At 45.0% G+C, this 24,721-nt stretch overlaps 1 protein-coding gene across 1 annotated transcript in view; it reads right to left on the bottom strand.

Annotated features, from left to right (window-relative positions):
- LOC111974356 (palmitoyltransferase ZDHHC8B-like) overlaps nucleotides 1-24,721 on the bottom strand; it is a 44,631-nt gene that overhangs the window by 3,927 nt on the left and 15,983 nt on the right. Inside the window, 10 exon segments of the mRNA XM_070447354.1 lie at nucleotides 1,212-2,287; nucleotides 2,494-2,596; nucleotides 5,015-5,136; nucleotides 5,533-5,668; nucleotides 6,273-6,364; nucleotides 6,584-6,686; nucleotides 7,051-7,223; nucleotides 7,896-8,053; nucleotides 11,241-11,300; nucleotides 11,303-11,360. Coding sequence (XP_070303455.1) covers nucleotides 1,212-2,287; nucleotides 2,494-2,596; nucleotides 5,015-5,136; nucleotides 5,533-5,668; nucleotides 6,273-6,364; nucleotides 6,584-6,686; nucleotides 7,051-7,223; nucleotides 7,896-8,053; nucleotides 11,241-11,300; nucleotides 11,303-11,360 — 2,081 coding nt within the window.

The raw sequence follows: 24,721 nt of genomic DNA, 5'->3' as shown, positions 1-24,721 counted from the left end.
TGCAGGATGGAAATGACCATGACACTAGTTCGAGTAATGAAACACATGCCAGTGTACCTGCTGGTACTAGCGTAAATCACCATGAGTGTTGTATTCATGACCCCAAAATCTGTATGAAATGTTATGAAATAAGGGCTAAGGTGGGTTGGGTTCGAGTGCGGTTGCGTGGCGCGGTGGGCCTCGCGGGGCATGGAGTGGTGACACAGCTACATTTGTGTGGAAGAAAGAGAGTTCTACATTATTATTATTATGAAATGATTTCTATGGAAGCTGTGCCGTTTCTGRGTTTATGTGTGTCTTTTGTTTCGGTTTTACTCCGTTACCAAACTTTTCCCTTTGGAAATTAGTTTTTTTTTTAAAGTGGGAAGGAAATAGACTGATAGGAAATAGACTGTGTATGAATTGTGGTGTCTTTTCCTGTTAAATAAAATATTATAAAAAGAAGGGGTAAACCAATAGGGTGTTGTTAGTGATATTGTAGGTTTGTATGGAGTTTCTGTAGGTGGTGAAAACATGCATAGAGAGACGTAAATGTTAATGTTGCCCTCCCAGATGGAAGGGATGGYACAGGAGGGAAATAAGCATGCAAACAGAAGGAAATGATAGTGGGGTAATGGAACTTTATTTATCCGAAAGACAGATCATTTAGAAAAATACAAAAGTGGACTCCTATGAAGGCAAAACATTTAAATCCAGTGACATACARAGTACTTCATTTGGATAAAAGGGTATAATATCTCAAAGATACTGTATGTACACAGCACAGGAGGCTGCTGAGGGGATGATGATAATAATAATAATAATAATAACAATAATAATAATAACCACAGGAGGTTGGTGGCACCTTAGTTGGCGAGAACGGGTCATTATAATGGCCGGAACGGAGCAAATGGAATGGCATCAAACACCTGGAAACTARGTGTTTGATGTGTTTGATACCATTCCACCTACTCCGTTCCAGTCATTACCACGAGCCCGTTCTCCCCAATTAAGGTGCCACCAACCTCCTGTGGTATACAGAAGATACATGTTAACACCTAGCCGTAGCTCTCTGAGGCTCATTACTCATCCTGTGTGGGGGGGGGACTAGAGCCCATACACTGCTAGTTTCTGCCCAGTCAGCCAGCAGGGCTTCCTGTGGAGACTGAGGTCTGTACCCAGCCCCATTTCATGCACCCCAGGAGACATTAGGAGGACGTTAGGATTCATACCTTGGGCCACCCAGGCGGGGTGAYTCTGTCCTCTCCAGGGCATGGATAAAGGAGAGTTTCTGGTGGGTGTAGGASGGGGATTGGGGCATGGCGGGGGAGTGGTGGGGCTGGTGGGCTGGGGAGCGGTAGGAGGGCTCGGAGGCCCTTCCTCCCTGCATGCTGCTGTCAGTGTGCAAGGAGCTGGAGGAAGTCCTGGGGGCACGTACCAGAGAGGAGCCACCAGAGGAGCGCAGCACYGGGGTCCGCGGCCCGTAGCTCACCACCCCCATCAGGTTGTCCCTGGAGCCTCCATAGGCCGGGGGTGTGGGGCCTTTGGAGCTAGGGCCCCGGGGCCCATCTGGGTAGCAGGCGCTAGGAGGCAGGCCGTAACCTCCAGGGCTGTCAAACATGCCTGAGTCCTGAGCCTGATTATAGGCCTGGGAGTGTCCCCCGTGGTGCAGCAGCAGCTTCTCCTTCTCCTCCATCTCCTTACGCTCCTGGATGGATGCCATGATGGTTTTGGAGAGGTTGTCGTAGCGCACCGGGGACGGGTCCCGGTCCTGGGGGGACTGCGTGCTCATGCTCATCCCTATCCCCCTGGAGCCCAACATGGGGCTGAAGCTAGGGGGGACCTGCTGCCTCTGGCTCTGRAGTTCAGGCCCCCGCACATGGCACATTTTGGTTGGCAGGTAGGGTGTGTGGAAGCCCATAGAGGGCATACCGGGGMGGGCCATGCACTCTGCCTCTGRGGCTGGGGAAATGCTGGGGTTGAGCAGGCTGTCGTAGGAGAGGCTGCCGTTGCGGTTGGACAGTGTGTTGGGGGAGAAGACGCTCTTGTACGGGGTGGAGGTGACGGTCTCGGGCTGCAGGGTAGGCAGCTGGCCCTTGTCTCTGCGCTGGTGGGCCTGCTTCAGGCTGAGGGAGCGGGAGTTGATGAGGTAGGAGTCCAGCTGCAGTGGGGAGGACTGGAAGGTGCGGTGGAGAGGGGCATTGTGGTAGTCAGGCAGGTCCAGGTTGGGCTCTGAGCGGTAGTCAACGTGGCAACGGCCCTCCTCCAAGATGGCTGACGCCTTACGGTGGTCATCTGGCATTACAATCTGACAAGACAAAACAACACAGAAGTAGCGAGAAATATGACTGGACTATTATTTTGACTAGCCATATTATAATAAAAAGGTTTTTATTGCAAATCGTTACAGGCTGTCAACTTCATATGCAGTCACATTCACAACTGTGCAGGAATACAGTAAAATACTGGGAAAGCCTGTTTGCGATTACATCAAATTCAGTAATTTAGTCTGACCTTCTCCCCTGCCGAGTTGTAGTGGACTTTAGGGATGGTGCCGAACGAGGGCCGGTACTTGTACATGGCCGGGGTGGAGGGGTGGGTCTTGCCAGTTAGGGAACTATCTGGAAGGGGAGGACAGAGAGGACAATGTTACTGTGTGAGAGAGAGCCAAACAGTCATCAGATCCCAGCACAACAATCAGCTTGTTGTCTGTTAAAATGATGTAAGCATCCAAATGTATGGTGTTAGAATTGATAGTGCTGTCATCATCAGAGCCTTTCACGGCTCATTATGCTGTGAAAGTCTTTCCCTCAGTTCAAGCTAGGATCTTGGAAAGGCAAACTGAGGAAAGAATAGACATTCAGCAACTAACAATATACAGACAAAAGTCATTAGAAATCCTCCTTGCATTGAAATCCTTGCTTTGATTTTTTCAGCACAACAGACAGTCCTACCAATATGTCCTACCAATGTTTTCAGGTATATCTTGTGGCTCCGGCAGTGATTTTGTCATTGCAAATAATGCAGTAACATAAAACACCACCAAGTGGKAGCAGAGCTACAGTGAGGGGAAAAAAGAAACAGGAAGGTCCATACAATGAAACATGACATGTGTACAAAACATAATATTGGGTTGCTGAATGGCACGCATACACAATCCATTTCTCAAAGCTTAAAAATCCTTCTTTAACCCGTCTCCTCCCCTTCATCTACACTGATTYAGGTGGATTTAACAAGTGACATAAATAAGGAGATCATAGCTTTCACCTAGATTCACCTGGTCAGTCTCTGTCATGGAAAGAGCAGGTGTTCCTAATGTTTTGGACACTCAGTGCTGATGTAGCCTTACTACATACCATTGCAGTGCATGGGGAAAAAAACTGCAGTGTATGTCATGTTTTGTAGCATGTTGTACTACAGTACCCACAATGCTCTGTAACTATATCCGGTTTATCTTACTAGATGTGTTCAAATAAAATAAAATAAAATGTTATTTGTCACATGCGCTGAATACAACAGGTGTAGTAGACCTTACTGTGAAATGCTTACTTACAAGCCCTTAACCAACAATGCAGTTCAAGAAATAGAGTTAAGAAAATATTTTCTAAATAAAKTAAAGTAAAAAATAAAATAAAAAGTCATACTTAAAAAAAAAAAGTTATAATAATAAAAAAAGATAATAAAAAGCGAGTAGCAGCAGTGTAAAAACAAAGGGGTGGGGGGGTCAATGTAAATAGTCCGGGTGGCCATTTGATTAATTGTTCAGCAGTCTTATGGCTTGGGGGTAGAAGCTGTTAAGGAGCCTTTTGGACCTAGACTTGGCGCTTCGGTACCGCTTGCCGTGCAGTAGCAGAGAGAAAAGTCTATGACTTGGGTGACTGGAGTCTTTGACAATTTTTTGGGCCTTCCTCTGACACCGTCTAGTATATAGGTCCTGGATGGCAGGAAGCTTAGCCCCAGTGATGTATTGGACAGTACGCACTACCCTCTATAGCGCCTTACGGTCAGATGCTGAGCAGTTGCCATACCAGGCGGTGATGCAACCGGTCAGGATGTTCTCGATGGTGCAGCTGTAGAACCTTTTGAGGATCTGGGGACCCATGCCAAATCTTTTCAGTCTTCTGAGGGGGAAAAGGTGTTGTCGTMSCCTCTTCACGACTGTCTTGGTGTGCTTGGACCATGATTAGGTGTGGACACCAAGGAACTTGAAACTCTCAACCTGCTCCACTACAGCCCCGTCGATGTGAATGGGGGCCTGTTCGACCCGGCTTTTCCTGTAGTCCACAATCGTCTCCTTTGTCGTTCTCACATTGAGGGAGAGGTTGTTGTTCCTAAAGCTAACACTGTGGTGTCCCATCTCCTTTTTAATTGAACCTTTATTTAACCTTTATTTAACCTTTATTTAACTAGTCAAGTCGGTTAAGAACAAATCCTTATACAATGGTAACAGAAGCAAGAGGCAAAACTGTCAAACCTTTACTATAGCCCACTCTCAATAGCTTGTTCCCTTAAAAGGTTGATTTAGCACAAAAAAGGCAGTCATTCATATGGACAGGGTCCTACAGATAAATATTCATATTCTTTTCACCTTCTTCTACGGCAGAATTCTACCTAGAATACAGTAACATCGAGAGGGAGTGATTCATGCTGTAATTATCTCCTCACATTACCCTGAACCCATTTCACCCCCCCTTCCCCCCACACTCACAGTCTGGAGCAGATTCACTGAACCAGGCCCGCTCACAACAAATMACACCTAAATTCTCCTCGCTGATGAAGAGCCAGAGTCCTGCCACACTGGAGTTCATTCATCAAGCCCAGCTATCTATATAAGTCATCACTCTAGCACTCAAATGAGATGGAGCACTTTTAAGGGGCCACAGAGAGCCGTTTGGTTCAAAACACCAGAGAGAGAAAGGAAAGAAGGGGAAAGAGAGAGAGCGAGAGAGAGAGGGGGATAGAGAGAGAGATACACACAGAAAAAGAGAGAGAGAGGAATGTGATGATTTTGCATAGAGTGCTCATTACGGGCTACTTGCCTTCGCTGGATGTCAGCTGGCTCTTCAGCTGGTTGTAGCGGTCTGCTTTGGGGGGCAGCGGGGGCTGGGTGTCTAGGCCTTTGTCATCCAAGGCCAGGCCATCCAGACTGATCTTYGACTGGAGAGGGGAGAGGACGAAGGGACGAGGGGTTTAATGTGGTCTTGAAAGTCAACAGCAGGTGGAGGAACAGAATGGGGAATAGGTCTAGGGATAGGACTGGGGACAGGGCAGGGTACAGGACAGGGAATAAGGCTAGGAATTAAGTAAAGGCACTGACTAGGAATAGTTCAGTTGAAGAGGACTGGAAAGATGTCTAGGGGAAAGATGGAGAATAGGACTGGGAATAAACTGTGGATAGAAACAGGGACATAAGACTAGACACTGACTAGGAAAGTTCAGTTGAAGAGGACTGGAAAGATGTCTAGGGGAAAGATGGAGAATAGGACTGGGAATAGAACTGTGGATAGAACAGGGCATAAGACTGTTGTGTCTACTGAATGTACTGAATCTTACTTTAGACCGGAGGATACTGGTGTGGATCCCGTTGTCGCTGACCTTGATGCTGATCTGCCTGTCAGAGATGTCTGGTCTGATGAAGGGGGGCTGGATGGAGACAGGGGGCCTCTTCCTGGGGTCCACACCTGTGTACCTGTATAGASGAGAGGAGAGACAAGAGTTGACTTATCATATGAGAGTTATGTGACAATGACAGAATATGGCAAGACAGCACAAACAGATCTGGGACTCAGGCTATACGGGGGTATTGGGGGCGGCTTCGATGGCTGATGACGATTAGAACAAAACTGTTTCATCCCCACCCGGGTATCGTCTCTCTGCGGCTATCTACGCTGTTCATTTTAGCAGTGTAATATCTCCCAAAAGGTATTTTTAATCTGGCTGCTGAATATGCGAATATGCGAAAGCGTGTTTGTGCTGTGCTTGATTTCCCCTTCACTGTRGTTCTACAAAGTGATTCAATTCTCCAAGCCATCTGCCTTCCCCCAGGGGTAGCTGGCTTCATCCAGGCAGAACAGGACACACCACACACATACACACACATACGCATACGTACAAAAGCACGRACAAGCGTCTCACTTTGGACATTGTCGCAGTTCTAGCTCAGCAGTCCACTCAGAATGATTACAGCAGAATTGGTACCGTAGCATCCCCCTGGTCGACTTTTTAATGGTCAGTCTGTCCAGCTCCCACCACCACCCACACCCCATTCACGTAGGAATCCATGTCCTCCTTACCTGGGCACCAAGGGAGCACACAGGACATACTTGATGTTGCCACAGCAACCCTGCGTGAAGGGATTTACTCCTCCGCGGAACTTGCCCGTCACCTGAGGAACAGAATAAGTTGTTAGAGTGGGAGGAAGAGGAGACCCAAGGCCAGAACACACACACACACACACACACACCTAGAACTAGCTAGCGGATTTGAGTTGGCAAGTGAAGATGCAATGCTGATATTTTGTCCTGTACGATACATGTTATAATGTACTGTATGTGAGTGTGTGTCTGTGTCTCCGTAAGTTGCTCTTGGGCGGGCCCCCTCTCACCTGTTCGTTAGTGGTGCGACCTCTGGCGACAAGGACCATATGGAAGCCTGTCAGGCCCATGACTGGAATGAAGAAGAGCCCTGCTATACACATCACCACCAGACTGGGCACACTCAGTCAAGGCATGCACAACATTTTCTGGACCCATTTTAGCAGCTGCAAACCAACCAGCACTGCCAACAATGACCGTATGGCTGCCACCAATGACRGTATGGCTGCCACTGAGCCATTCASACAACCCTTTTAGAGGAACAGGCATTTCTGTACACAACAATCAAACATTTTCATACTCCACCAGCAGGGATGTGATCTTCTGTCAAACCATACAAAATGAGGGGTTCCAGTCTAGTGGTCCATTTTAAATGCTTAGACACACTTTTCCCCAGGCCCTTCAGAACAGAACACAAAAGGCACTAGTTTTGTTATGGGTGAAATAAGACCCGGCTGGCGGCAGTGTGGAAGGATACGTGATGGTAGTGTGCAGCGTGCCCAGCCGCTCCATGTGGTGCAGCACGAACAGTAGGCCGAAGGAGAACACGCCGACCATGTGGATGCTTAGCGACAGCAGGAACAGGAAGAAGTAACGGTAGTTCCTGCGTCCGATGCAGTTGTTCACCCAGGGGCAGTGGTGGTCAAAGTCCTGAGGAGGGACAGAGAGATGGATGGGTGTTACACAATGGTCATAGGGCAGAGTGGAGATGAACAAGATCAGACTCTATACTACATGATAAAGCTCTTCAGTGCATTCAAACACTCAACAGKGATGGTTCGATCAGTTCCATCACCTCTGATTGCAAGTCAGATTTCTGAGGTCAGGGATCTTTTACGAAAATCTAATTTAGCTGACTTTGATGTCGTTTTTGGTTGCAGTTGAGTATCTACTGAAGAACACAGCATCGGTGGAAGTGGAAGAAGTGGAAGAAGTTTGGCTGACATATAGTAGGCTACCTCATAACCTTCAGTTCAAAGTCAGATTTGACCCCTTTCATGGAGTGTTAGGCTGTACATGAAAGCGCGAGGCAGAGCCACATCAGTAGGTTACTGGGGGAAGCGACACAGCTGGAGAATGCGACTTCAAATGGGGGGAAAAGGTTCTGAAACCAATATTCTATATTACCGAATACTGCTTGAATATGGTGTAAAACATGATGGAAATCCAATAATGAATAATATTGTTCACAGACAGTTGATTTAAAGGTCTTATCTGTGAAAACATACCAGTCAGTTGAAGTGGTCACAAATAGCAACAAGGCTAACACCACATTGTACTGTGAACAGCTGATTACTGGGCGTTTGAGTGCGTGTGGCTTACCTCCACGCAGTTGTCACACACGCTGCAGTGGGAGCAGCGGGGCGGTCTGTAGAAGTGACAGGTGGCACACCACTTCATCCGGACCTGAATTCCCTTGATCTCCACGTTCTTGTAGAGAGGCGCCCGGAAATCATCGTCCTTGTCCTCGTCCTCCTCCGCTGTGCCGCAGGGAGAGAACACACACATCATTAGCAGGAAAGTACCACACACACACACACACACACACACACACACACACACACACACACACACACACACACACCACACACACACACACACAAAAAACACAAACACACACACACACACACACACACACACACACACACACACACACACACACACACAAATCTGATTTATATGATTCCATTTGACAGGGCAACAGGAGGTAGACTTAAATAAGCTAGCTCCCATGGTTAGCTGTCTGTACAAATGTACATTTTATAGACACAATGCACTTTGTAGCCCACACCTTTGGCATTTAAACAAGGTAGTAAACAGTAATGTTTAAAGCCCAGGAGGCTGGCATTCAGAGAATGACTAAAAATCCCATTCACGACACAACGCTGGTCATTGCACCCCTGCGGTCGTTCGGGAAAAGTACATTTCCACAGGTTTAGTGGATCTATGCACAACTAGTAACTTTAGGCTCAGTGTAATATTTCTATTTCTATGTGGATTGTATTGCTCTGGAGAGAGATGGAAAATAACACGTGATGTCTTTCAGTTCATCAAAGAGCCCATTCAACCTTTTACGTTTTAGATGTAAAAGGTAACTGACTGAGAAACTGAATGAAAACATCTCCCCTGCAGACTGCTCTTTCAAAACAATCCTCAGCAGACAGATTCATGAGAGGCTTTGTCATCCAATACACAATATAAGGCTTTATATTTCAAGGCTTTTAATTCCAGAATAATATCAGCCTTTATATTTGAACTTGGTAGCCACATTCGCTGTACCAGTCAAAAGTTTAGACACACCTACTCATTCAAGGGTTTTTCTTTGTTTTTACTATTTTCTYCWTTGTAGAATAATAGTGAAGACATCAAAACTATGAAATAACACATATGGAATTATGTAGTAACCAAAAAAGTGTTAAACAAATATATTTTATATTTGAGATTCTTCAAAGTAGATACCCTTTGCCTTGATGATAGCTTTGCACACTCTTGGCATTCTCTCAACCAGCTTCACCTGTAATGCTTTTCCAACAGTCTTGAAGGAGTTCCCACATATGATGAGCACGTGTTGGCTGCTTTTCCTTCACTCTGCGGTCCAACTCATCCCAAACCATCTCAATTGGGGTTGAGGCCGGGTGATTGTGGAGGCCAGGTCATCTGATGCAGCACTCCATCACTCTCCGTATTGGTCAAAGAGAACTTACACAGCCTGGAGGTGTGTTGGGTCATTGTACTGTTGAAAAACAAGTGATAGTCCCACTAAGCACAAACCAGATGGGATGGCGTATCGCTGCAGTATGCTGTGGTAGCCATGCTGGTTCAGTTGCCTTGAATTCTAATTCTAAATCACTGACAGTGTCACCAGCCAAGCACCCCCACACCATCACACCTCTTCCTCCATGCGCCACGGTGGGAACCACCCTTGCGTAGATCATCTGTTCACTTACTCTGCGTCTCACAAAGACACGGCGGTTGGACCAAAAATCTCCAATTTGGACCCATCAGATCAAAGGACAGATTTTCACCAGTCTAATGTCCATTGCTCGTGTTTCTTGGCCCAAGCAAGTCTCTTCTTCTTTTTGGTGTCCTTTAGTAGTGGATTCTTTGCAGAAATTCGACCATGAAGTCCTGATTCACGCAGTCTCCTCTGAACAATTGATGTTGAGTGTCTGTTACTTGAACTCTGTGAAGCATTTATTTGGGCTGCAATTTCTGAGCTGCAGTTAACTCTAATGAACTTATCCTCTGCAGCAGAGGTAACTCTGGGTATTCCTTTCCTGTGGCTGTCCTCATGAGAGCCAGTTTCATCATAGCACTTGATGCTTTTTGTGGCTGCACTTGAAGAAACTTTCAAAGTTCTTGAAATGTTCCGGATTGACTGACCTTCATGTCATGAGGTAATGATAGACTGTCGTTTCTCTTTGCTTATTTGAGCGGTCCTTGACATAATATGGATTGGTCTTTTACCAAATAGGGCTATCTTCTGTATACCACCCTTACCTTGTCACAACACAACTGATTGGCTCAAACACATTAAGAAGGAAAGAAACTCCACAAATTAACTTTTAACAAGACACACCTGTTAACTGAAATGCATTCCAGGTGACTACCTCATGAAGCTGGTTGAGAGAATGCCAAGAGTGTGCAAAGCTGTCATCAAGGAAAAGGGTGGATACTTTGAAGAATCTTAAATATAAAATATATTTAGATTTGTTTAACACTTTTTTGGTTACTACATGATTCCATATGTGTTATTTCATAGTTTGGAATGTCATTACTATTAATCTACAATGTAGAAAATAGTAAAAATAAAGAAAAGCCCAGGAATGAGTAGGTGTGTCCACACTTTGGACTGGTACTGTACGTCATCATGATTCACACCAATTAAAGAGAAGGTCACACGCTCCTAGAAGCAGGAATTTAACTGCAGTTTGTGGAGGCAGAAGGAGTACAATATCCATGTGGCCACAGGCATCTCACTATAGTGGGCATACGTTTCTCTCTGTAACACAGTTTCTCTATAAAACTACTGCTGCTCGCCCCTCCATCTCCATAACAACCACAGTGAGGAGAGACCAGAAGGACACTGTCACTTCAGGGACATAAACAGTAACCTGCCTGTGCCATATGTGCCCTAGTAATTGTTACCTGTTTATGAGGGGAAGAGAATTTCTTAAAGACACGTGCTTATCATTTTACAATCACATTACAACCATCAGTGTAAATGGACCGCATTCAGCGATCATTACTAACATAGGGGCCAGGCTGTCCCAGGAGAACGCATTGGGGACATATAATGTGCCCAGTGCAGATTCTACAGTGAACGACACACACACAGTGTTTCCCTTCCTTTACTGTTATTAACAGCTGACTGACATCAAGTACTGGCAGTCATTTTCCTAAGACGGCAGCGGGTATCTTTAGCCTCGACCAGGGCTTGGTCGCTCAGTCACAGGCCTGTATGTAATGCACAGCCTGGTGCAGAGAGGGCACAGTTATTTTCTCCAACAGGTTGTCTTTTAAGCTAATGGGTACTGAGAAAACAGAGATGAGCAAGAGAGAGAAAAAGAGAGAGAAAAGAGAGAGAAAAGAAGAGAGAGAGAGAGAAAAAGAGAGAGAGAGACCATATCCTACAGACTCAATACTGTCAGTGGTAAGGGCACTGACCTCTGGGGAAGACTCCAGGGTCCATGAAGGTAGCCATGCTGAAGTTGGCCAGCACAAAGGGAAGACGACGCCATTGTAGAGAGGCACAGCGGGGGAGATCGCCTTGGTCAACCAGGGCACCTGCAGAGGAGAGAGAGAGAGGACAGCCGTTAGGATCCTCCACTCATAGTTCATTCATTATTGACGTACCAAACATGTATGCACACTTGGATGCGCACATATGCACACACACACACACACACACACACACACACACACACACACACACACACACACACACACACACACACACACCCACACACACACACACACACACACACACACAACACACCACACACACACACACACACACACACACACACACACACACACACACACACACACAAATATATTGTCAATACCGATACATACTGATAGAGGCATGTAATCAGCCTTTGAAATTAGGGATGGAGGGAGGGGATGCAAATAGGTGACTGCTGCACACCCCTCCCCCTCCTTACCCACCCCATCACCTCTACCACACACACCACCTCACAGAGCCTCACCCACACACAATCTTTAATCCCACGCAAATGGGAAAACAGCAAGCCTTGCAAAAAGGCGGACATGGTGTAAAGCTGGAATTGCTTCTTCGCCTCTCGAGATTCAGAAATAATAGCAATGGCATCATCAGCTATGCATGGGACAGATCAGATCTCCTCTCAGCCTCAGATATGTCAATGAGAGATGATTACACATGAGGACAGGACTATACTGGAGTCCAGAGCTGCGCTATATTACAATGTCTAACATTTCCTGGAATTAGAGAAGAGGTTGCAGACAAATAGACTGGGAGACAGACAGACAGTTGGCAGTGTGAGGTAGTGTGTTGTTGTTGTGGATGGTACACACAACCTAACATGCTACCTCACTACATCAGGCTCCAAGGTTTTCCAGAAATCCTGTTTGAAAGATTGCTGGAATCAGGAGGGAATTAACAGAACATCTCAGAATCCCCATTACTGGGATTTATGGAAAACCTAGTCCAGGACTAAAACCGAATCACTTAGACATTTTGTGTGTCAAGCTTGACTTTATCCACAGGCTTATTCATCATCACGTACTGGGAAATATGCACAGATACCTGCAACAATGCTGCTTTCAAGAATACCAATTCAGTTTTTTAGCACTGCTCTCATTTTCAATGGATATGTGGGCTGAAATGTCAAGACATTGTATTGACCCAGGAAAGGTCTCTATGCCTCATCGTTTCTGRAGGGTCTCCCTCTAGAGGCCCACCTGAGCCACAATGTTGAGCCGGTTAACTGTAGTCAGCCATAGACAGAAAGTAAGAAAGAAAGACTGGGTTTTCTGTGGCTGTAAATGAGTGAGTGGTGTTAGTGTACACAAAATGAATAAATTAAATGTCTTCTGGGGGAGGCAGCGGGTTTCGAGGAAGCACCCSTCTTCGATCATGCCCGCTCGATCAGCGTTACTGCTTTACACACACAGTGCACACACACTGTATGTACACATGCGGACACACACACCAGACACACACAGACACGTACACACAGCAACGAATTCCTGGTATCTGTTCATGGCGATGATCCTCTTTCCTTCCTTGCCTCTCCCTCCCCCCTATGCTCTGTTCAATTATTCAGAGTGGAGGCTGTACTGTAGGTAGGAGAACGGGCTGCTGTGCTAGCAGGCCTGGGGGAGCATGGCCACAGTCACAGTGAGCTCCAGCGCCCAGCACCCAGCCTCAGCTCTGGGGGAGGGCCAGTCAGCCAGCAACAGGGACCAGAATTACCACCTGTATCAGTGCCCATATGTAGGTAATATCTTCCCACAGCTGCTGTGAGTGTGGTAAAGCAAAGCTATACCATGTGGGGAACACCAAGGAGGGCAGTATAGGGAGAGAGGGAGAGAAAGTCGTATAGGAGTACAGTCCACTGGTCGACCCCTGCCTTGCTTTAACCTAATAATAATAATAATAATAATAATAATAATAATAATGATTATACATACAGCCTAGAGCTTTACAGTGGTTTAATGTGTGTGACCCAGCTTGGCCTTTGACATAACCCATCGGCAATGCGTGTGTGTGTGGTGGTGTGTGTGTGTGTGTGTGTGTGTGTGTGTGTGTGTGGTGTGTGTGTTGTGTGTGTGTTTGTGTTGTTGTGTGTGTGTGTGTGTAAGCACCCGTGTGTGTGAGAGAGTGACCCAGCTCGACATTTAACCCCCGTCCCCCCGTCCCCCCGTCTGCTATAGAGAAACTAACCGTGGCGGTCCGAGTCAAACACTGTCACAGGGTGAGACAGTACAGCTGTGGCCGGCTGGCTAGCTGGCTGGATGGCCCATGCAGATGCAACCAAGAGTGAAACAATCCAGAGCTTTGTCTGTCAGTGAACTGCGTGAGGATAGAACACAAACAGCAGCCAGGGATGCAGGGGAAAAGTTAGGTTAGTCAGCCCCACCAATACTAATGATCTCTCCTCTCACATGACAACACCATACAGTACTTAGCCTACTCACTTCTAACAACATGGGTTCAGTTGGGTGGTAACAGAACATAGATTAACTAAATTCTACCAAATTAACTTGGGAGACATAGTCTGGGAGARGTTAGTTTAGCTTCAAATAAATGATCAGGGAAAAGCAACACATTTTAGCAGCTATTCCCCCACCAATAAAATCTCTGGACTACGAATGATGTGTTTTGCCCACAGTGATAAGAAKAAGGAGAGAGCCAAACCAAGCACAACCATTTCAGCTGAAAGAGCATTTTAAGAGCCCAGGAGCGGACCACACAGTGGGTGGAAAATGTGATTCAGAGACATTTGTTAATTAAGTGGCAACAACGCCAATCACAAGTRTGTTTTACAGTAAACGTAGGCACAATGCTAAAAATAAAGTAACAAATTACACAAGTTGTCAAAAGTTGAAATGAAGTTTTCCCTGCATTGGCGACTAACTGAATCTATTTTACCTTTAACAGGGAGTCCCACTGACACCAAGGTCTCTTTTGCTAGGGAGCCCTGCATCTTACAATTACACAACAAATTACACATAGGKAATACACCAGAKAGCAATACAAAGAGAATACAAAAATACTAAACACACTCATGAAAAACAATCCCATTCCTCAAAGAGGTCTTCAAATCAACACTGAACTGGCACCAATGCATCCAGTTGTAGGGAACTCTGAAGATTGTTCCGTACATGGGTTGCAAAACCAGTCACCCATGATAAAACTAAGTGCACTATGGTAAACTGCATCCAAGGGCTTTAATGAAGTGGCAGCTGCATTCATGTAGATGATGTTGCCATAGTCTAGTACCGAAAGCAGTGTTGGGGAAGCTACTCTGAAAATATAGTTTAAAAAGTTACCAATTACATCATACTGGAAGAAGTTAATAAGTTATCATTTTGTAAATTTGAAATGTCAGACAACAAATTGCTAGGTCAGATAACTTTGGAGTCCTACTTTTACAGAATGTGTACTTTAGCRTATTAAACACAAAAACGATGTTTCAAGTGAGCATTATGCAGGTCTGACGCTCGAAAAAGAATGGAAATGATTGCCTACTTCATCCATATTTTATTTTATTTTTGCAAAAAAAAGTAGTGTTTAGTTCCAGTAGTTAGATACACCACTACATTGAAAAAAAACAAGTGAAAACACTACCTAGATTATAATTTAGTTCAACTACCACCAAACTACTGCAAAATGTAGTTCAATTATAACTTGAACTACATGTATTTCACTATTCCCCAACACAGACCGGAAGGAACGTGGACTGAATGATCTGCTTTCTACTATTTAGTATTTTCTATAGAAGCCCATTTTTATTTTCAACTTCTTAGTTAACTTTTTAAAAGACAGRTTATCGTCTATCCGAACGCCCAGATCTTTGTAAGCAGGGACATGATTAATGTGGGTACCATCCAAGGTACACATYCGTAAATCATTAGTCATTTACAGTCAACCTTGAGGTTTACTCTAATATGGTTAGATGAACTCTTATAGCATTAAATCATTAGTCAGGCTAGAGGCCCACTGCACACTGCTGGTGCCAAAAGTGTTCTAATGTAATGAGTCTGGCTCTAGAACCTGCTCACATAATTTCAACATCTAGTTTGGTTTTAGGTCATCTGTATATGAAGTGTACAAACAATGATCAAGGGATGAGCACCACACCACACAAACACACACTCTAGATTCCATCTGCACACATTGGTTTAAATGTGGGAATACTGACAGCAAGCCATTGCTACATTCAAAGAAAGGTCTGATTCCTCAGAGACCTGCCCATTGTGAGTGTTAATGTACCTCCCAGATCCCCTCTTAAGCCTCACCTTGCTCCAGGAGGGGAACAAGGCCCCTATTGAGGTTTACCAAAGGACACAGTGACATCATAATAAACCTCACTCATTGTCAGCTTAGGGTCAATATAGATATTCACATTATAGAATCCCCCTACCTCAGCTCAGGGACATAGATATCACATAATATAACCTAATTTCACTGGCAGACTCCAGTTGATGTTTGTCAGTATCGTTCTTGCCTATTAAGATGGAGACTTTACAATTATAAAATCCTGTCTACTGCAAACTGCAATGTCACCCACCTTTCTAACTGCAATGGAAAACCTGAAAGTCAAAAGTTCTGAGATCTTAGAGTAGTAATTAGCATAAGTATTACAAAAACAACATAAATTCTCATTTATTTATTCACTTTGATGGGTCGTGGCGTGATGCCTGATGTAATTAGTTTGTTGTATGGTAGTCTAGCTCTCTAATGTTCTGTTCAGGCACTACGATATAGATCGGATTCTAGCAAGACATCTATCCCCCACATCCCACAACCATTTGACTACACAAATCTGGTAGTCAGTTAATTTCCATGCTTTAGATTTGAGCGGAAAGCTGCCGGTTTTGAAGCTGCTCTTATCTGCTGGAGTGGTTCTGGGAGGGGGAAATGTATAAGCGCAACGTCTGAAAAACCATCAAAAGGGAACAGCGTGTCAACCTGGAGTGCTTTCTGCATCCTTTCACCTGAAATAGAAACAGAAACAGCGGCAGCCAGGTATGACTTGCTTCCTCATCCCAACCAAACACTGAGGAGGAAACGTTAGACATCTTAACTACATGACTGGCTCTATTGTGACTAGATTTATAAGAAAACTATAATCAAATCACAAAATAATCCTTTGAAAATGTAAATCTAGTTACATCCCCTGCCCATTGTTAGTGAAGGCATTTGAGGGTGGCACCACTCTTGCGTTGGYCAGAGAGAGAAGCGCTGGTGGGGTTATTGCAGGGCTCCACTCTCCAGTTCACTAATTCATCATTTGCAGAGTATGCTGGTCCATTGAGGACACAGAGATGTCTGTCTGTCTGTGGGATTTTTGTGGGATTGTTCTCTCATTAATTAAAGTGTTAGTTAGGGTCGTCCCAGTGGGCTGCAGATGGACACCTGTGTTCCTCCAGACTGCCCACTGACCACTTGTGTCCTGGGATGGCCAGGCTCAGGCCTCACCACCCTACAATGCCAACCCAGAGGCCGAGCCACCCTACCAACCTACAGGGATAGCCCAGCTAAGGCATAGCCACCCTACCAACCTACAGGGATAGCCCAGCTAAGGCATAAGCCACCCTACCAACCTACATGGATAGCCCAGCTAAGGCATAGCCACCCTACCAACCTACATGGATAGCCCAGCTAAGGCATAGCCACCCTACCAATCCACAGGGTTAGTGCCTGCTCTGAAAGTGCCAGTGCCATTCATCAATAACATTGCTATAGACCAGGTTCATGTCCAGTGGGGATAAAACTATTTGAAACGGTGAGGTACGACCTGAGCGTGGGGTTGTTCAATTTCAAGGTGGGCAGCACAGCACTGATTTTCATATTTGAATCTTTCTCCTCTAATCAGGAACAGATTCAGACCTGAGCGATCAGATGATTGGACTGACTCTCAGGCCAATAAAAAAAATGACCCCTGAATACCCCGGCTACCATAACCTCCTGCAATCTCAATCCCAGCTCTTTCAAATCATCAAARCTCTCCTTTTCATCATCTTTTCATTTCTCTCGTCTCCACCAACAGATCTTTTCCCATCCAGAGAGAGGGAGKGAGAGTCAGAGACAGAGAGCGAGAGCTTTCGCCTTATTGAAGTAATTTTTTACTAGTAATCAAACTGCCACTAACTCTCAGTGCTTAGATAACTGAAGTTTGTATTTGCCCTATAACTGTGGCCCCCTGAGAGCTCGACTCTGCGTCTATAATGGATGCACACTTCTGAGACACACCAGTCTGTGCTCACACACTTCATTAGTATTCCCCACCTACACCAGCGGCTTGGCTGTCAATGGAGACAGCATAGATGTTAAAACAGCCTTTAATATAAATGGGTGACAACGGGTCACACAAGAAGCAATTCTGCTGATGGGGAGGCGAGGAGATGAGGCCAGGAGCGGAGTTTGTTTACTTGTAAGTTAGCTAGATACTTGAAGCTCATTATTATGCTTGAAATGGCTTTCAGATGAATATAAATGAATGGAAATGGAGCCATTTGAGATCCTCTGGCCGATTAAACTTCCACTTCAGCCATGTATACTAATGACGGGAGCGAGAGAAAGAGAAAGAAAGAGAGAAAGGGAAAGATAAAAAGAAAGAGTGAGAGGAGTGAGAGCGAGAAGGAGTGAGAGCGATAAAGCGAGAGAGCAAGTGAGAGAGAGAAAGAGAGCGATAGAGAGAGCAAACGAGTGAGAAAGAGAGCCTTGGGTAAAGGCTGCTGTTGCTCTATGACTAAGAAGCTAAAATGAGGAAACCTGTGCTGCTGCCGCAGAGAGCACATTGTATTCCAGTGTAAAATAAAAATAAATCACATTTACATTGAGACTAAATAAAATGCTTTYCACTGTTGCTTTTTATGCCCTATATTTGAATATTCATTAGCACCTTTTCATCAACTCTAAAGAAAAACTATTAAGGAATAAGAATTAAGGAAAGAAAATGTAATACTGTGACTTGAGGATATTCAAACTCAAGTGATTCAGTAATGGAATCTTAATAAGCATTTGTGTGGTAAACTGTTATGTGATAACACTAGGGATGGGTATCTCTAGATACACTGGCGTGCGAAAGTATTCTCCCCCGCTCATATTTTTCATATTTGTTGCCTTACAACCTGGAATTAAAATTGATTTTTTTTATTTACACAACATGCCTACCACTTTGAAGATGAAAAATATTTTTTATTGTGAAACAAACAAGAAACAAGACAAAAAAACGGAAAACTTGATTATGCATAACTATTCACCCCCCCAAAGTCAATACTTTGTAGAGCCACCTTTTGCAGCAATTACAGCTGCATGTCTCTTGGGGCATGTCTCTATAAGCTTGGCACATCTTGCCACTGGGATTTTTGCTCATTCTTCAAGGCAAAACTGCTCCAGCTCCTTCAAGTTGGATGGGTTCCGCTGGTGTACAGCAATCTTTAAGTCATACCACAGATTCTCAATTGGATTGAGGTCTGGGCTTTGATTAGGCCATTCCAAGACATTTAAATGTTTCCCCTTAAACCACTCAAGTGTTGCTTTAGCAGTATGCTTAGGGTCATTGTCCTGCTGGAAGGTGAACCTCCGTCCCAGTCTCAAATCTCTGAAAGACAAACAGGTTTCCCTCAAGGATTTCCCTGTATTTAGCGCCATCCATCATTCCTTCAATTCTGACCAGTTTCCTAGTCCCTGCCGATGAAAAACATCCCCACAGCATGATCACTGTGGGGATGGTGTCCTCGGGGTGATGAGAGGTGTTGGGGTTGCGTCAGACATAGCGTTTTCCTTAATGGCAAAAAAGCTACATTTTAGTCTCATCTGACCAGAATACCTTCTTCCATATGTTTGGGGAGTCTCCCACATGCCTTTTGGCGAACACCAAACGTGTTTGCTTATTTTTTTCTTTAAGCAATGGCTTTTTTTCTGGCCACTCTTCCATAAAGCCCAGCTCTGTGGAGTGTACGGCTTAAAGTGGTCCTATGGACAGATACTCCAATCTTCGCTGTGGAGCTTTGCAGCTCCTTCAGGGTTATCTTTGGTCTCTTTGTTGCCTCTCTGATTAATTTCCTCCTCGTCTGGTTTGTGAGTTTTGGCGGGTGGCCCTCTCTTGGCAGGTTTGTTGTGGTGCCATATTCTTTCCATTTTTTAATAATGGATTTAATGATGCTCCGTGGGATGTTCAAAGTTTCAGATATTTTTTTATAACCCAACCCTGATCTGTACTTCTCCACAACTTTGTCCCTGACCTGTTTAGAGAGCTCCTTGGTCTTCATGGTGCTGCTTGCTTGGTGGTGCCCCTTGCTTAGTGGTGTTGCAGACTCTGGGGCCTTTCAGAACAGGTGTATATGTACTGAGATCATGTGACACTTAGATTACGCACAGGTGGACTTTATTTAACTAATTATGTGACTTCTGAAGGTAATTGGTTGCACCAGATCTTATTTAGGGGCTTCATAGCAAAGGGGGTGAATACATATGCACGCACCACTTTTCAGTTAAAAATGTTTTTACATTTTTTGTACCAAGTAATATTTTTCATTTCACTTTTGTTTTGTGTATGTCCATTACATGAAATCCAAATGAAAATCTATTTAAATTACAGGTTGTAATGCTACAAAATATGAAAAACAACAAGGGAGATGAATACTTTTGCAAGGCACTGTAACACGCACATGGGGTGTCATTGTTGGCACTTCAGCTTGATGCAGTTTATAGGGAACATGTTTGTCTTTTCCACAGTGGATGACCTCCTCAACTGTGTGTGRGTGCCTGCATTTGTGTAGACCTGCTGGGCATTATGAGCATAATGCTAACACTCAGAGGTGGGTGCTAGGGCCACACACACCGCGGCACAGTGGTCCAATGGGTCTCCACGTCTATAAAGACTGAGTCAGTCAGGATGAGTAGGTTGTAAAGCAGCACCAGTATGGGGGAGGATGAGGAGGGTGAAGACAGCACCTTACCTCTGAGCCCCCTACCTTCCCTTAATCTTCTCAGCTTCCCCCAGCCAGCCCACAGCCCAATAAGCACCACAAGTGGACTGAGACACAACCAGTCTAGGAGTTACTCACCCRGRATGCACGCATGCACACACACACAGACAGACACTAAGCTAAGGACTCTGGGAATAAACACTGGGACTAAACACTGGGACTAAACACCTCCCTCTGCAACTGGATCCTGGACTTCCTGACGTGCCACCCCCAGGTGGTAAGAGTAGGCAACAACACGTCTGCCACGCTGATCAATAACACTGGGGCCCCTCAGGGGTGTCTACTCAGTCCCCTCCTGTATTCCCTGTTCACCCACGACTGCGTGGCCAAACACGACTCCAACACCATCATTAAATTTGCTGACGACACAACAGTGGTAGGCCTGATCACCGACAACGATAAGACGGCCTATAGGGAGGTCAGAGAATTGGCAGTGTGGTGCCAGGACAACAACCTCTCCCTCTATGTGAGCAAATGAAGGAGCTGATCGTGGACTACAGGAAAAGGCGGGCTGAACAGGTCCCCATTAACATCGACGGGGCTGTAGTGGAGCGGGTCGAGAGTTTCAAGTTCCTTGGTGTCCACATCACCAACGAACTATCACGGTCCAAAACACACCAAGACAGTTGTGAAGAGGGCACGACAAAACCTTTTCCCCCTCAGGAGACTGAAAAGATTTGGCATGGGTCCTCAGATCCTCAAAAGGTTCTACAGCTGCACCATTGTGAGCATTCTGACTGGTTGCATCACCGCCTGGTATGGCAACTGCTCGGCATCTGAGCCTAAGGCGCTACAYAGGGTAGTGCGAACGGCTCAGTACATCACTGGGGCCAAGCTTCCTGCCATCCAGGACCTATATAATAGGCGATGTCAGAGAAAAGCCCATAACACTCCAGTCACCCAAGTAATAGACTATTTTATTTGGTACTGCACGGCAAGCAGTACCGGAGCGCCAAGTCTAGTACCAAAAGGCTCCTCAACAGCTTCTACCTACAAGCCATAAGACTGCTGAACAATTCATAAATTCGCCACCGGACAATTACATTTTTTGTTTGTTTGTTTGTTTGTTACCTATGCATAGTCACTTCGCCCCCACCTACATGTACAGATTACCTGAACTAGCCTGTACCCCCGCACACTGACTCGGTACCGGTGCTCCCTGTATATAGCCTRATTATTGTTATTCTTATTGTGTTACTTTTAATCATTACTTTTTATTTTAGTCTACTTGGTAAATATTTTCTTCTTCTTGAACTGCACTGTTGGTTAAGGGCTTGTAAGTAAGCATTTCACGCATGTGACAAATAAAGTTTGATTTGATTTGCTTTTGACACGCGCGTACACACACACACCCTTCATGTAGAGAGACATTCCACTGATCCTCCTCTGTAAGACGCCTGTTTCCTTGATGAAATGAAATACACATCCACCTGTATGTAATAAACATGACAATCAATGTCCCTTCTCTTGATGAAAACCATATTCCATTGCCCTGAAGCTAACACACATGCCCATGTTAGACTGCATCTGGTCTAATCTACCTTAGAGGGAATGACCAATGAGGGCATCTGAGGCATGTCCTGTATTTGACCATGGCCACAAGCTGTGTCCCAAATGGCACCCCATGGGTCCTGCACGATATAGGGAAAAGGGTGCATGGGCCCTGGTCAAAAGTAGTGCACTATGTAGGGAATAGGGTGCATGGGCCCCAGTCAAAAGTAGTGCACTATCTAGGGAATAGGGTGCCAGTTGGGATGAACACCAAGAAAACCAGAGGTCAATTGGAATAAAGTGAAAGCTTAAGCAGAAGTCACTGTGGCTTAGCTCTGGCTGGTAAATATGTGGAAGTATTTAGACCACAGTAGCAAGGTCAAATAGTCTCACTGCCCTCCCTGCCACAAGTGTGCTGTAACCCCATCTGGGCAGAATGCACCATGGGGGATTCTGCAAATATAGAGACCACCAGCCACACAATTTGGTCCTCTCTCTCGCAATTTGCCTGGCTGACAAATAGGGTGTGAGCCATGCCTGTTGTACATATTTGCGTGGCAGAAGTTGGCTTACCTAGCTTCACATTCCTCACCACTCTTATTCTAAACCCAGACTGCAGGCAGTTGCTGGGCCTGCTGCATGTATGGGCCACTGTCAGACCCCTGAGAGTTATATCTGACTAAACCAATGTCCAGATTCCATCAATCTTATCTCTTCACCTTACTCCGAGGCCATCATTTAAATAAAAAAAGTGGAACAAATGAAAACGAATGGCAGAATTGAAGTTGAACCTGTCCTAAGGCTGCCATGTGTACTGGGTCTTTTCCACGTCAAAGTTCTCTTATCTAGTCGTCCGGTGTTCAACAAAGTTCAAAAATAGTTTCACTTTCATTAAAATATAATTTTCTGCTGCTTCCCTGCTCCTACTACTGGGTTGGAAGACTCAGCAGTGTGCTGGTTGGAGGACTCAGCAGTGTGCTGGTTGGAGMACTCAGCAGTGTGCTGTGCTCTGCAATGCTGAGTTCTCCAACCCAGTAGCAGGAGCAGGGAAGCAACTAGAAATTATATTTCAGTGAAAGTGAAACGATTGACTGCTACTCTGTGATGCTGTGACCTTTGGCCCAATGCACCGGCCCCCCTCCTCCCGCCACTCTTATCCCTCTAACTCCCCGCCTCCTCTCACACAATCATGACTGTTATGGATTTTATCTCCCATTGACATCTGCGAGCCATTCCGTGCAAGCGAACAAGGTCAGACCAATTCTCCAGTCACATCCTGCAGGAAACTGAGATTGAGCAGGACAGGACTGCCCCTGCAGTATACACTCTCCCATCTCTCATACTGGCCGCTAGCAGTCTGTAGTATACTTAAATACTGTGTTTATGTAGTACAACTGTAGAACAGAGGAGATCAGAATGATCTGTCTCTCTATGATAGGGACAGCATGAGGGAGATGTTAATCAGTGTCATTCATGCACAAACAAACCACAGTCATGATGAAATCAAATCAAAGTTTATTGGTCGAGTACACAGATTTTAATCGCACCTGCAGCGAAATGCTTGTGTTTCTAGCTCCAACAAAAACAAGGACATTTCTAAGTGACCTCAAACTTTTGAATGGTAGTATACGCTGCTGCTACTGTTCATTTTCTGCCACTTTATTCCTAGTTATATGTACATATCTACCTAAATTACCTCGTACCCCTGCACATCGACTCAGTGCTGCTACCCCTTGTACATAGCCAAGTTACCYTTACTCATTGTGTACTTATTAACACGTGTTTTACTTTTCTATTATTTCTCTATTTTCTTTCTCTCTGCATTGTTGGAAAGGGCCCATTAGTAAGCATTTCAATGGAAGTCTACACCTGTTGATTACAAAGAATGTGACGAATAACATTTGATTTGATTTAATGAACTGTTCATCAATCAGCTTAATGTATACAAAAGAGGCCATGGCCTGCTAGCAGGAGCAGCGGCAGACTAAAGAAAACACAGGGTAGGGGTTGACACTGTCAAACAGACGAGTGAAGGGTCTACTCTAACGGTAAAAATCACCGATGTTCACTCTTCATCTCTCTCATTTCTCAAGACAGACAGACTTAATCACTCACTCAGAAAAGAAGAGCTCCACTCAGAGGAAGCAGAACCCTGGTCTGCAGATGATACGAGGTAACTGATGGCTGATTCTTTGGCGAGATGAAGGAGTGAACGTTGCGATGAAGGGCCAAGCTTTAGGACACAGCTCAATGCAATGTAGCTGCAGAGTGAGAGAGAGAGGGATGGAGGAATACACATCCACATTGAGTAACACCTTAAGCCCAGCCAAGCCAAGTGCTCAATACTGGTTTAATATAGGCCTACTCTACAGGATGTATATATTTTTTTAAAGAGGCGATTTATCTTTATTAGATCTTCGTTAGATCTTTATTCCTTTCTAGTGGATTTATCGTGATTTGATATAACAGCGAGGATTACCATATTTCAAAAGCCGTTTAATGGGAGATGCAAATTTTGCCCAGGAATATGGAATGCAGCCTATGGTATAATTTGAAGTGTTTAACCATATGAAGCTAATAACACCATCATTTCCAGACCTCGTTCTAAACCCCCACCATGTGCCTAGTTAAATAAAGCTTAATTAAAAAAAGTAAAAACGTGGAAGAGATTTAAACCACTAATACCCTCATCGCTCGACCACACTCCCACAATGAAACACTAGATGATGTTCTGACGGTCTCTGGCAGGCCCACTACAGCCCTGTAGCGCTGGCCCAATAACCAAACCTAGCCTCTGCCCCCTATCCACATGCCTGGGTTGGGCTGGAGGGAGTGGGCGAGAGATAAAAGAGCCTCCATCCATGGTGGTGTTTTTGTCTTACTTATAAACACATTATACTATGCTATTATATTCTTATATTCTATAGTTTTGTTATGTAGAATACTGT

The sequence above is a fragment of the Salvelinus sp. IW2-2015 genome, linkage group LG15, assembly GCF_002910315.2.
Source record: "Salvelinus sp. IW2-2015 linkage group LG15, ASM291031v2, whole genome shotgun sequence".
Lineage (NCBI taxonomy): Eukaryota > Metazoa > Chordata > Actinopteri > Salmoniformes > Salmonidae > Salvelinus > Salvelinus sp. IW2-2015.
Note: the sequence above shows the minus strand (reverse complement) of the source record. Positions and strands in the feature narration are given on the sequence as shown.